Source organism: Diceros bicornis, chromosome 8 (assembly GCF_020826845.1).
Source record: "Diceros bicornis minor isolate mBicDic1 chromosome 8, mDicBic1.mat.cur, whole genome shotgun sequence".
Taxonomy (NCBI): Eukaryota; Metazoa; Chordata; class Mammalia; order Perissodactyla; family Rhinocerotidae; genus Diceros; species Diceros bicornis.
The window spans coordinates 6,686,081-6,699,766 of NC_080747.1; the positions used below are offsets into that span (position 1 = coordinate 6,686,081).

The 13,686-nt window shown below is 59.1% G+C and overlaps 1 protein-coding gene across 1 annotated transcript; it reads right to left on the reverse strand.

Moving 5' to 3' along the window:
* Nucleotides 1-6,966: 6,966 nt before the first annotated feature.
* On the reverse strand, nucleotides 6,967-11,231 carry MSX1 (msh homeobox 1). Its single transcript, XM_058546714.1, has 2 exons — nucleotides 10,550-11,231; nucleotides 6,967-8,169 (listed from the first exon to the last, which is right to left on the reverse strand). The coding sequence occupies exons 1-2, from the start codon at nucleotides 11,016-11,018 to the stop codon at nucleotides 7,727-7,729; spliced, it is 912 nt and encodes a 303-aa protein (XP_058402697.1). The 5' UTR covers nucleotides 11,019-11,231; the 3' UTR covers nucleotides 6,967-7,726.
* Nucleotides 11,232-13,686: the final 2,455 nt, after the last annotated feature.

A 13,686-nucleotide genomic window follows, 5' to 3' on the forward strand; every position in this document is an offset into this window, starting at 1 on the left:
CTATAGGAGACAATGGCGCATCTCATCAGACGGGCTCCTCCAAATCCGACCCGGGTGTAGGAATGCACCGAGCACCTAGGGCACGGAGACCCGGTCAGTCTTGACTGTGGTGGGAGCAGGATGCTGTCCAGCGTTCCGCCCTGGGCACCAACGCTTCCGGGTCGCCTCCTGCGCATTTGGATGCGTTTCTGCATTCAAGCTCGAGGCCGCGGTGGCGGTGGGTGGGGAACACTGATCTGGTCTTAGACACCTGTAACCTTTGGCATGTCACTTACCGGCTCTGTGCTTTGGTTTCCTCCCCTGTAACATGGGTTAATAAGAGTGTCTGAGTCATAGGGCGAGGATTAAAGGAGGAATCTCTTTTATTCCGGGTACACAGTGGTGCACCGTCTTTCATCCCACCCGTCACCATCCAGGGACAAGACACCTCTCCGCTTCCACTGCAGTCGTCCCTCCAGCCTCAGGACTCCCACCCGCCACGCCCTCAGGGATCCGAGCCTTCAGACATCCAGTCCCGCCCAGGGGCCGCGGAAACGACCGCGGCCTGCCGCAGGGGGCTGCGTGCTCTCTGGTTCTCAAGGCGCGTTTCAGTTCGAGGCACCCACAGCTCCCTCCGCGCCAGCCTGCACGTGATTCCTTTCCGCGGACCAGGAGACTGAGGCTCAGAGAGGCTAGGTGAGCGCCGGGCAAAGGCTGCAGGGGTTAGAAGCTCTGCCCTGGCTCTAACTGGCTGCGTGATCTTGCCTGAGTCACTCAAAAACCCGTGCCTCAGTTTCTTCTCTGTGAGGCGGGGACACCAAAGGTGCCTGCCTGGTAGTGAGGAGTCGTTGGTATAATCCACGTAGACTGCTTGGAATGCTCCTGGTGCGTGCAAGGACTCAGTGCATGTCAGCTGCTGTCACATCAGGAAGGACAAGTCCCTGTCATTCCCCTCCCCAGCTGGGAACGCAAGTAAGGTAACAGACCAACAAGCTCGGGAGAGCTGTTTCCCTTTATGGCCCTCAAACCCGGCCAGGAGTCACAGTTGTGCCCATTTAACAGCGGTGGAGCCTGAGTGTCTGAGAACCCGAGAGGCGGGTCGCTCAGCCTGCCCAGAACATTCGCTTCCAGTCTCTGTGGCCCTGGCACCAGCTGTTTCTTGGGTGGAGGAGCCTTCGCTGCCACTGGGGGATCGAGGCGGGGGTCATCATAGAGCAAACGGGGTATCTTTTTGAAGTATCGTCTCAAAGGGCCAGAGTCCAGCCCGAACTCGGGGCAGCTCATCTGAGCGGGGACAAAGGGACAGGGCTTCGCGAGGGAGTCCGGAAGGTGTCCGGGGCCAAGGCAGGGACGTGGCCCCGCGCGGGGGAGGCTTTGAGGTCGTGCTGAACCCCCCATCCCGCTCGGGGTGAGCACCGCAAACGCAGCATGCAGCGCCCCCTGCGCAACGCACACCGCGCTGGGCGGACACCCCCAGCCGGATCGCAGCCCGCGCCGCTGTCCAACCCCGCTCCCCACGGTGGGGGAGGAGGCAGCCGCGGCCGTCCCACCTGGAGCCACAATCCCCTCCCGTAAAATGGGCAGCAAAGGCCGCCTCGCGGGGCTACTGCCCCGAGCCCACTCAGAGTCCCGGGTTTCGGGCCGTTCCTTCCGTCTGCCCCCAGCCAGGCCCCGAATTAAGAGCAGGCCGTTGAATTCGCTTTTAACTACCCCCAAAGACAGGTCTTGATTGCACCACCACCGCGAGCCAGGCTTTAGAGGCAGATTCCAAAGCCTCGGAGAAGCGTGGTAATTTGCTGGAGATCATCCTCCAGAGAGGCAGAGACCTGGGTTCCAGCCCTCAGGTTTGAGTCCTCGCCCTTCTCTCTTCTGGAGTCTCCAGGGAGGTACAGACACACACCCCCTTTGCAATTCGTCTCTTTTAAGTACTCACAATCAACGTTTAATGCTGGCAGTGCCAAGCATCTCACAGAATATTTCATTTTATACCCATAATAATACGAAGAGATGGTTACCACGATTCCACACTTTATATATGGGGAAAGTGAGGCTCAGAGAGGTTAAATAACTTGCACAAGGTCACACAGCTAATAAGTACCAAACTCAGGACTCATAAGACCAGATGGAATGACTCCAGGCAGGCGATCCGGCACCATCCTAAACGACAGTCGCTGGCTGCTTTTCGAAGCACAGCCTTTTCAGTTGGGAGTAGAGGGGCAGGGTGACGGGATGGACCCTCCAGATCTCGGGCCCGGGTTCAGCTGAGCATGAGCAGGGCGTCGGATCTGATTCCCGGGAAGGCATTCCGAGACTCTGTGGAGGCAGGAGAAGGCGGGTGTTCATACGGGGTGGGGGGTTCCCTGAGGAGGAGTCCCAGGAGGAGGAAGAAGAGCTGAAGTCACCGCGGGGTTCCTGGCCCGGAGTTCCCAGCGCTCCCTCAGGCTCTTCTGGCTGCCTCCTACTCAAAGCTCTGCATCCGGGGATTGACTCCACGCACACAGGCGCCTGGGAGCCAGACCCGACGCACACCCCGCCCGGTCCCTCTCCCTGCAGCGTATCTCCCCCGCCCGCGCCCGGCCTCTCCGAGCTTCGCGTCTCGCATCCTGTATTGACCTCCGCCGCCCAGTCTCCGCGGGGCTTCCCTAGGCCTCTGCCTGGGGTCTCTGGCTGCGGCTGAACGTCCTCAGGACATCTTTTCTCGGGGTTTATCTCCCTCCAGTCAATGTCTATCTCTAGGTCTTCCCCTCCAAGATTATGTGTGTCTGCCAGTGTCACCAGGTCCTGGGTGGCGGGACTCCTGTAGGGACCTTGGTGGGTGGCCCTGGGGGTCTCTGTTTGCCTCTATAAACTGGGGCTGTGTATTTATCGGGATGTGTGTTGATTGTGGATGCTGGGCGTGTTTGGTTGGGTGTGTGTTTTGGTTTTGTATGGACAGAGTGTGGAGCATATGTCCGTTGGGTGTGGTTGGGTGCCTGTGTTTGGTTGTACGTGTATATGTGATGTGTGTTGCATTGGGAGGTGTCGTTTGGGTGTGTGTATTTGTTGGCTGTATGTGTGTGTGGTTGGTGATGTGTGCTGGTTTTGTGTGTGGTGTGCCTTGGTCGTACGTGTGTTGGTCGTGTGTGCGCGCTTGTGAATGCGCGCGTATGCGCTCCCTCTCTGTCGCGCAGGGAGCCTAGTCCAGCGTCGGGCACCGGCGCTGCGAAAAGCCTCCCGCGGGGCCGCGGGAGGGCGCTGTGGAGGAGGCAGGCCGGCGTGACCGGAGGATCCTCTTAGGCCTGGAGCCAGGGTGCTGTGCGCCACGAGAGCAGTTGTCGAGTGCAGCGGAAGGAAATCCGAGAGTCTGGAGTGGGGACTCCAGGGTGCTCTGGAGAATGGACTCTGGTGGTCGTGGTTGGGGTGGGGGGCAGGTTAAGGTGCCCCCCGGGGCGGCCGGCTGCCGGGCGGGGGGATGGTCCCGACCGCGCCGCCGTGCGAGCGCCTGGGAGGGCGGGGACGGAGCCGGGGAGGCCGCACGGCCCTGGGGGCCCGGCCAGGCCGGCGCCAGCCGCCAAGTTGAAAGGCGGCCGCGGCCTCTCCCTCGCCGCTTCCCATTGCGCCCCTGAGGGCTCCCGGCGGGGCGCAGGCCGGGGCCAGGCCGGGCTCACCTCCAGGCCGCGGGTCACCAAGGGGAGATTGTTCGATGAGGGGCCTGGGCCAGCCTCGAGGCCATAGTATTCGCACTCGTGGCCCCCGCCCCGGGGGTAACCGTCTTCTCTGGGCCTCCTGCTCAACCCAGGCCTTCAGCCCCGGGGTCAGTGAGCGGAGAAAGGAACCCCAAAACAAGGCGAGCAACCCCAATTAGCGCGAGCTCTCCGGCCCCACCCCAGCCTCGCAGGTACCCGACCGTCGGGGCCCGCCAACCCACGCCCAGAGCTCGGAGCGCCCCAGGTCCCTGCCGCCGGGTAAGCTCGTTCCTGCCCGGCTCCCACTCCGCGGACCGCCGGCCGCTTTTGGTCCTGCCAGCGTGGTCAGAAGCCGAGCTTGCAGACTGAGGCTTCTGTCTCCTACTCAACAAAAGGAAACGCCTTTACAGACAGCATGCGGGGCAGGTGAGATGCCCCTCTTCTTCCCCAGGGGACGGCGTTTGCCCGTGGTCAGGGCACGGACGAGTTAAATTCGTAGAGCTAGGGTCAGTTCCGCGCTGCCGTTTTCCAGCGACACGCGCGCTTCGCTGGCCTTTTCCAGCCCCAAAGAGCCCTTCGGGCACTACGTGACCCCCAAGGAGAGGGAGCTGGGCAGTTCGGGGAAAGCGTGGACTCTGGAGTGGAGTCTTTGCTGGAATCCCCGCTCTGCCCCTTATTGGCTGTGTGACCTTGGGGAAATCACGTAACCTCTCTGGACCGCGGTCACCTCCCTTGTAAAAAATCTCCTAGAGTTGTTGGGAGGCGCAGCGGGGGCGGCGTGCGGGGGAACTCCTCCTGGCGCAGTAGGTGGCGACTCCGCGCGATTGATCCAGTGTTCCCTGCCGGAGAAGGAAATTGATCCGTAAAGGACCAGGCCCGGGAACCCCCTGCCCGCTCCGCCCTCGCTTGGTAATCAAGCAACTGATTTCAAAGGACTGGGCTGGACCAGAAGCAGTGTCCGGAGCCCCGCCGCCAATACCCGCCAGACCCAGGTGAATGCGGCTCAGGGGCCTCACCCCACGTCAGCGCGCAGCTCCGATCCAGCAAACATTTATTGAACACCCTCTGTTTGCACACCCTGTCGAGAGAGGAAATTTGGAAACAAAGGGGGGGCCAAGAAAGGGCTAGACGAAAAGAAACAAAAATGGAAAAACTAGGGGCCATAGAAGTGGAAGAAAACCTGGACCCAAAGCTGGCAACGGGGGCGGAGGCGCGCGCGGGCGGGGGTCCCAGGGCGACGGCCCCTTCCACTCGGCTGAGGCGCTGGGGGAGCGAGGGGGAAGGGGGCCCGCCCGCCTCGCCTGCAGCTACCGCCTCGCTGGAGCCGCGGCGCGTCTGCAGAGCGCGAGCCGTTGCTCATTACGGCAATTATGTTGCTCTAAGTTTGCCTCGACCCTAAATTGCCAAGCTTCGAGGAGCCAGGAGGCCTGAGAGCCGGGGCTGGAGGAGACACCCGATCCCGCCCCGCCATTCCCCTATCCCGCACGCACGGAAAAGACTCCAGTGGTGCGTACGCACCGTGAGCCGAGAAATTTCACATTCACTCGGTATTCCCCCGGCGCCCTCCCACGCGGGGGCTTCGTTGACACTTCCCCAAAATCCTGGGGACGGGAGAAGGATTCCCAGGCCCACTTCGCAGAGAAGAAAACTGAAGAATGGAGAGACGGAGTGATCTTCCCTACCCGAAGTCAGGCAGTCAGGAGGTGGCAGGGCTGGGATGAACCACATCTGCCTCAAGTTCAATACTATCCCCAGGACAGGACAGGAGCCAGGAGTGTTCTAGAAAGGAACCCGAAAGATTTGTGGGAACCAGTGTCCTGCTCGCAGGCACTTGAGCTTAAAGGGGGTTGGGGGGAGGGAACCTTTCTGCTTCTGCAAGAAGCGGGGATGTATCTCAGCCCTCGAGCACCTTCAAAGGGCCGCCTGGGCGTTCGAGTCTGAGACCTTTTTAGGTGTAACTCCCCCCTCTTGCGGACGAAGAAGCCCAGATGCGGCTTCTGGACGCTTCTGAAGGCCCAGAGGCTTCCCCAGACTGCCGGGCGCGGCGAAGTGCACTCCACAGCAAGCTTGCTTTCTTAGGAACAGGAGTTGTGACAAATTCAGACGGAACCTTTGCCGGAGCTACCGAGGCTGGAGGATCCGAGACCCAGGGTACCCCGGAACTTGTCCCGCGCCAGCTCAGAGCCCGTCCAGGTACCTGCGTGCAACCCGTGCAACCCGCGCAACCCTGGGCTCGCTTGGAATTCCTAGGCCGACCTCCGGCCCCTGGGGCTGGAAACCGCGCAGAGCGCCCCAGACTCGGTTTCCACACTGAGCGAAGGTCTCTATCCGTGGAGACGTCCACTCTCCCCAAGTCCAATGCCAGGTACTTCGAGTTCTAACAACCCTGGGTCTGCTGGCTTCATGTCTTAACGGCTCGCGGCAAAGGCTGCCCGGGTCTGTCCTGCGTGGAGTTGGGAGGCACCGGACAGCGTGAGACAGAGGCGGGGGAGAGGCCTGCGCAGATCTGGTGAGAATTAACCTGGGGCCCCCAATTCGAAAGAGAACAGAGCGGTGCCTGCTTTATTGCTAAGAGGTCATTCTCTGCCTTCAACATCCTTGCAGAATTCCCCCTAGAAGGCCAAACTTGGCGCTCCTTCAAATATACTCTCCTGGAAGCCTGAGTTTAACCTACTTTATAGAAGAAAAATCAAGTTTGTGAGAGTTCGAAGGCAGGGCTCATGCAAAGGACACGCCAAGGCGGGAAGTGTATGGTCGCCTTGGGTTTTCAGTAAAGTTTTTTTTTCTCTTTAGGGGTCGTAATAGGGGGTGTGAAGGCGCTCGCATTCTGGCAGCTCAAAATTAGTTCCACAAACCGCATCTACACCAGCGCCTGGACTTAGAGAGGGATTGCAATGCCTCCATCCCCCACCTGGCCTCCTGTGGGAAAAACAGGTTTGCGGGGGTGGGAATTGTCTGGATTAGCTGTCTGCAGTCATCAAACCATTTGGGTGATTCGCTTTGTTTTCATAGACAGGTTAAAAGGGGAGAAAAAAGAAAGAGTTGGTTATGGGTCGCCTCAGCAAGTGTCGATTTCAGCTTAAAGTGAATTGGAAAATTGAGCCTAATTATCCTAGGTAATTGCTTCAATTCTCCACTTGACTTTGCTAACGCAGATCTGTCCTGTGTGTTCAAAAAGACACCCCCCTCTGTCCCTGAATATCCTAGTGTTGTCTTTGAAAGTTGCTGCTGTAAAACTACCATCAGACTGAAAAGCAATTGTATATGTGAAGAGATGTCAAGAAGAAAATTCAACTAAAAGACTAAATCAGTAAAGAGATCATTTCTTGTAGCTTAAAATTAATTTATTTAACAAATATAGCTATAATATAAATGATAATAAAATTTCAAATATACAGTATATTACACACAATCCCTTCCAAAGGGATTCTTGAGAGCCACACAAATGTACTGTTAAATAGAAACAGAATTTTTAAATTTTTACAATTTTTTTCTGGTACTGGTAAGAGAGAGGTCTCTTCAACCTACCTTTGAAATACATCTGTGTACCTTCACCCCCCCAAGCAACTATTTTGCTATGGAAGTTCTCTTAAGTTTTCCGACAGAAGGACCTGGAGGGTCCCATCTCCTGGCATGCTCTTCTCTCTCTCTCCCACTGTTCTCATCTCCAAAATCTTCCGGCATGAATTTCCCTGTGCTTTTCCTGCCTGGTGTCAGGAGAAGAGGCAGCGATGCAGGAGATGTGGCCTGTAGTCCTGGTCCAACCAGTAACTCTGCTGGGGACCCTGGATAATCTTAACCTCTCTGGCCTCAGTTTCCCCATCTGTAACAGGAGGGGGTACATCTAGATTCTAGAGGAGTGTTAAGGGACTTTTCCAGCCACTTTTGGGGAGGGGATCAGACTTCGGAGAGCGAGTGAACTCAGGAAGCAACCGAGCAGAAACCAGAGCAGTGTGGGGTTAAAGGGCAGGAGCCAGGCGGTGCGGAACAGGGGAGCGGGTTGGGGGGCAGCTCCTGCCGCTTGCTGAAGACCCGGGCTGGAGGAATCAGCTGGCACCACAGGCAGGCGGCCCCGGGCCCCTCTATGTCAGGTGGTACATGCTGTAGCCTACATGGGCTGTGTAGAGTCCCACGGGTGCCACGGGCAGCGCCGCGCGCTGGAAGGGGCCAGAGGCGCCGTAGAGCGAGGCGCCCGCTGCGGCCGCTACGGCCGCGGGGCCGCCGAGCGGGAAGGAGAGGCCGAAGGCGGCCGGCGGCAGCATGGGCTTGGCGGCCATCTTCAGCTTTTCCAGCTCTGCCTCCTGTAGTCTCTTGGCCTTGGCGCGGCGGTTCTGGAACCAGATCTTCACCTGCGTCTCGGTGAGGCTGAGCGAGCTGGAGAACTCGGCGCGCTCGGCGATGGACAAGTACTGCTTCTGGCGGAACTTGCGCTCGAGCGCCAGCAGCTGCGCGGTGGTGAAGGGCGTCCTGGGCTTGCGGTTGGTCTTATGCTTTCGCAGCGTGCAGGCCGGGGGGCTCAGCCGCCCTAGGGGGCCGAGAGAGAAAAAGGCAGAGGGTTAAGCGAGCGTGCAGGCCGGGGGGGCTCAGCCGCCCTAGGGGGCCGAGAGAGAAAAAGGCAGAGGGTTAAGCGAGCTGAACGGGAGCGTAATCTGCCCGTAAAGTAGTAATAATAGTCAATAACAACATCAGCTATGCATTTTCGTCGAGTACCTCGGTGCCAGGCACTGTGAGAGACGCTTGGAAAATATTTTCTCCAATTCCCACAACCTTGCAGGGTAGACGTTCTTGTCTACGCTTTGAAAATGAGGAAACTAAGATTCCGGGTGAAACACACTCATGTTCAAGGCCCGAAGGTAACTGGGAAGAGGTGGAGCCGCCCTAATGCTAGGTGGCCGCTTAGGAAGGCCTTTCACCGCGGGGCCTCCTCCCACCGCCACCACGTCGGGACGGTGGATGTTACTAAGGATGATGAAACGTGCAGAAAGGGCCCGGCACCCAGCCTAAGAGCACATTTAGTTTTATGCGTTGACCAAATATTTATCTGTGCCCACCAAGTGTTCAGCACTGGCTAGGCCGTTGTGTGGCACAGAATCCAGATCTATAAATTCCAAACTCTTTCCCTTGGAAGAGCGCGGCAGGGCAGGGTTCTAAGGGCAGTCCCAGGAGACCGGAGGCGGAGCAAAGGCGGCTGTCAGGAAGGTCATAAGGCGGCCAAGTCTCTTAAATATATAAGGTGCCAGGAGGGTGGGGGGCTACATGCTAACGGGACTGCTGCTTCTGATTGTCTCAATTGTCTCTTGGGCCTCTCCCACCCCCAGCGCCTTGGCCTTCTGGTCACACTCAAGTGTGTGTGTGGGGGAGGGGGGTCAGTGGCTTCTCGACCTGTAGCTCAGTCCGCAAAGATCAAGGGTGCCAAGCTGTCTTTTTCTTATGGCTTCAAAATATACCTCAAGGATGGGCGGGTGAGCGAGCACCCCCACAGTGGGCTCGCCAGCGCCAGGGCCTGGGTCCACTGGGCGAGTCAGCCCCTGCCACACCAGGAGACTGCGGCAGGAAAAAACGTGGAACAAATTATTGCCAGGACAACGGGGATCGCCCAGGCTTTGGGGTCCAGGCCCAGGCCCTAACTGAATTCCCAAGTCCTGGAAAGGACGCTTTGCCTGGGCAGCGGCTTCCCTCGAGAGGGGGGAAATGAATTCAAATGGAAAATGTTTCAGCACGCGGGTTTTGCCGAATTATGCATTTTTTCAGGCATTTTTTTAAATGATCCTTTGGGCTCTCAGGTCACTAGGATGTGAGTCAAACGAAATCTCGTGTTAACATCCCCCCTTCTTCCCCTCTTGAGGCCACTGAGAGTCCGGGAAGCAGTTGGCCCCCGACTCGCTTTCCGCCCGGCCACCAGAGGGGCGGGCGCCGAGCGAAGCGTCACTCCCTCGGCAGCGACAGCCCAGCGCAGGGCCACCTTCTCCGGCCCTTAGGCCCAGGGAGGGGCTGGCCTTTCAAAGACGTTTAATACCCAGATAAAAATCGTTCCTCAGCATCATGCCATTGAATTCGGGTTGCTATTATGCCGCGCAAAATAATCGGAGGAAACGAGGAAAACTTGGGAATTTCCCGTGCTCCTGAAATATCTCGGAGCGCGTTCGCTGGGCAGAGAAGCCAGGGGGCCGCGAGGCCTTGGAACGACCCCGAAGGCTCCTCTGGCGGCTGGAGTCCGCCTCAAGGGCTCAGTCGGAGACGTTTGGGCGCTTCCGAGCGCACTAGAGGGGGCGCCTCCCACTAGTTGACTTGGTGCCCCGCCCCCTCCACTGGAACCTGAGAGCCCCCTCCCCCTAAATGATCTGTCCGCCCTGAGCACCGAGAATCTGCCTGAAACTTGAAGGGGAAGGGGGAATTTTGCAAGAGCTTCAGATCCTCTGGGCAGGCAGATCCTTTAGTGGGGGGTGGGGGGGGCAGTCTTCTATGAGAAACTGAAACTCTGCGCGCCGGGAAAATGTCCGCACCCCTCGGACCCCCCAGTTGGGGAAACCGCCAAGTAACAGGGCTTAGGGTCAGATGAGGAAGCAGGGACTTCTCGGGTCGTTTGGTGGGGACAGGGAGAGATGGTGCCCAGACATCAATGTCCTAAAGTGAACTCCCACTCGAGTCGCCTGGCCAGGGCGAGGAGCCCGCAAAAGTGGACCGAAAGCTGGGCTTCAGCCAGGCCTCGAACCCTCTTCCTGGGTGGGAATGGAGAGAGGCGCAAATCCCGGCCTCCCCGCCAACAGATCTCAGCACGGGCTCCAGGTTCCCAGCTGCAGGTACGCAGACGCCGGAGACAAGCAGGCGCCGGCGCGCAGCCTGGCGCCCTGGGGCCCCGCACCCCTACCCGGCCCTCCCCCGCCGCCTAGGTTCTGGCTACTCACTGGCCGGGGGCGGGGAGAAGCGGGGGTTCTGCATCCACGGGGTCCTTTCGGGCTTCTCGGGGCTCTCGGCTTTGACGAGGGCATCTTCTGGCAGCTTGAGGAGTCCTCCCACCGAGAAATGGCCCAGCTGCCGCGGCGAGGACGGCGCGTCTGGGGCTCCCAACGACACCGGCCGGGCGCCCAGGGGCTGCGCGGAGCCGCCCGCCGCCTGTGTGCCCTCGGAAGCTGCCAGGGCGCTCTCCTTAGCCCCAGGCTTCCTGTGGTCGGCCATGAGCGCCTCCACGCTGAAGGGCAGGAGTGAAGGGGGCACTTTGGGCTTAGCCCCCTCCTCGTCTGCGCCCATGGCGGCCGCCGTGGCTGCGGTGGTGCTGGAGGCCTGGCCCCCGCCTCCCCCCGCTGGCTTGCCGAAGGCGGAGTCCTCCACTTTGACACCGAGTGGCAAAGAAGTCATGTCAACAGCCGGGGCCATGCAGAGCCGGCCCCCCCTCCAGCCGCAGCACGGGCCAGCCGCCGGGCATGGGCTTCGGGCGGGCCGGGAGCGCGGCCCGCCTCTGAGAGCGCCCGGGGCCCCGGCCGGGCGGGCTTTCGCGCGCGCGTCTCCCGCCCCGCCCCAGAAGGCCAGCTCCGGCGCTCCGGCCTGGCGGTCCTCTGGCGCCGCGGCGCAGGCCGAGCTCCCGGGCGCACTAGCTGGCCGCGGGTCGGGCCGCCGGTCCCCAGAGAACTTGTTAATAAGGCGAGGCCAGCGTGGCGCCGGCCAATCAGCGCGCGAGGGGGCGGGCCCGGCGCGAACCATTGGGCCGCGCTCCTGCGGACTCGCCCGCGGCGCGCTGGGCCTGGGGCGCGCGGGGCAGGGCCGGGTCCCCGGAGGGCAGAAGAGGGGAGGGGGCGCCCGAGAAACTTTCCTCCGCGCTAAAGCCCTGGCCGCCTCTCTCTGTCCGGGTCCCCCTGGGTCTCTACTTTTCTGTGTCCCTAGGGGACTGTGCCCTGCTCTCGCCCCTTCTCTTCTGCCCTCCCCTCGTCTCCCCTGCCCTGAACGCCCCTCTTTCTCACTCTCCCTTTTTTCTCTACTCCTTTCCTGTTTCTCTTCTCCCGCTTCTCTTACCTTTCTCTTCAGTCAGTGGCTGCATCTGTTTCTCTCTGTCCCCTCCACTCTCTGCCTCCTCTCTTCTCCACCACGATCATTTGAATTGAGGTCATTTCTTACATATTCCTTTTATAGTTTAAAAAATCTGCATAGTTATTCATTCTAGTGGAAATGCAGTATTAATTTCTTTTTAAAACACCTTCATTTTCTTCCTCTCTTTCAATCTTTGAAACTTAACCTTTGCATGAAAGCGGGCCTCTGTTTCTTTCTAAGCGCTGGACTGAAGTTTGTCTAAAGAAGCCACGCTCCTGTGGTGCTATGGATGCTGCGAATAAGAACACATAATATGATGCGGAATCGGGCATCGATCTTCATATGTGATGTGTACTTTTCTCTCTGTGAACTTCTCTCGAGAGGATTACACCACCTACAGCGGCGACGGCCGGGAGAAGGAGCCGCCGGGTCCTTTTGATATAGAATTTATTAAAATAAAACCAACAGAAACGTCAACAAAACACTGATCTGGCCTTCACCTGACCTCAGCGCGTCTGCTGAAACAATAACGTCCCTATCTCTAGGTCGCTGATTGTGGTGGGGGGAAGGCACATTTGGGGGAGACGACCCGGAAAAAAGGACTGTTTCTGGGATGGATCTTTGGGGCTGGGCTTGGGAACTTTTATTTTGCCAATTTCGGAGGAAACGTGATTTTATTTTTGCAGTTAAAAAAATAGAGGAAAATGAGTTGGGGTCTGGGGAGACGTGAGATCTACGCAAACTCGGGTCGGGCGTTGGCGGGTTTCTGCGCCTGCTTTTTACTGCCTCTTCTGCCGGGGCCCAGGCCGGCGGCTCCCGGGGAGCTAGCGGCTGTGATTGGCGGCTCACCCAGCCGGCCATTGATGACTGCGGGGTTCTAATCTCCAGGAAACACAAGGGGCTGCCGCGGCCATTTAGGGGTAATTATCCGAGCGCGGAGGGATAGCGAATTCCCTCGTCTTTTAACTGGGCTCCATAAAAGCTGTAGATTAGGGGCGTCCAGATTAAGGAAAATGAATTACTAGAGCGAGAACTTTATTACTCGGGCGGCGTCCGGGGTCTGCCGGGAGGGGTCGGGCTGCGGACGCCGGGGCGATCGGCGGCCTCACATCTGTCCACAGGCTGCAGAGATATGTTGAGGCCTCAGGGCAGGTTCGGGAACACTCGCATCTGTGAAATTTACGCCGCCTCTCCACATTTCTTACGCACTTGGGACTGCAACACCAGCATGGAGCAGGGCTTGGGGCCCAGCTCGCGTCGGGCCCAGCTGGTGGCACGGTGCACCGTCGCGGCCTGTCTTAAACGCACCGTACCCCAGGGGTGCAAGGACGAATTGGGAGTCCTTCCTTCAGGCAGGGAAACCGAGGCCGCGGAGATTTGCTTGAGGGCACAAGGATAGAAGGCCGTGCAACCCCATTTTAGAGCGAAATGACGCTCAGCAAGGCTGCAGGCCCAACACCTTGCTAGCCGCCTAGCCCGGACGGCGAACTTGTATTGCTCGAATTTCCAATCTAACTCTTGCTGGGACAACCCCCTCCACGGCCGAGCAGGAATCTCATTCTGCGCGCAGATTAAAGGGGGAGAGGAAACCGAGGCCTCGTGGCTTTTTGGGTGGACATTTAAAGAGCAAGCAGCGTGTCTTTCGCACCGGGCTTGCTTTGTTCCGCCCTCGTCTCCCATCTCAAAACGTTTGGCTACCAGATCAGTTTGAGAACCTGATGTAACTAAGAACTTTCTCCCTAGAAAAATGCACATCAGCAAAAACAACTTTAGGGGCTCTGGACCCACTTGAACTCCGCCAGTTAAGAACCCCTGCTTTGGGGCGGAGCAGGGGCTCGAACCCCGACTGTGGAGCCGCGCGGCGCAGAGGGGGCTGAGGGTGTCTCGGCGGCGGGCGCGGCGAGGCCAGGCCGCGGGCCGGGGGCCGGGCTGCCGGGCGGTGGGAGAAGGGCCGCATCGCTAATTGCGGGGATAAACAATCTGTCACGATCCCTCAGCGAGCCTAATAGGCAGACGAGGA

What these genes read in the sequence shown, in the direction of transcription:
- MSX1 (XM_058546714.1), bottom strand. Translation starts at nt 11,018, where the DNA reads ATGGCCCCGGCTGTTGACATGACTTCTTTGCCACTCGGTGTCAAAGTG. An exon ending in CTTCTCCCCGCCCCCGGCCA is followed by an intron (nt 8,170 to 10,549) that starts GTGAGTAGCCAG and finishes TCGGCCCCCTAG; the next exon opens with GGCGGCTGAGCCCCCCGGCC.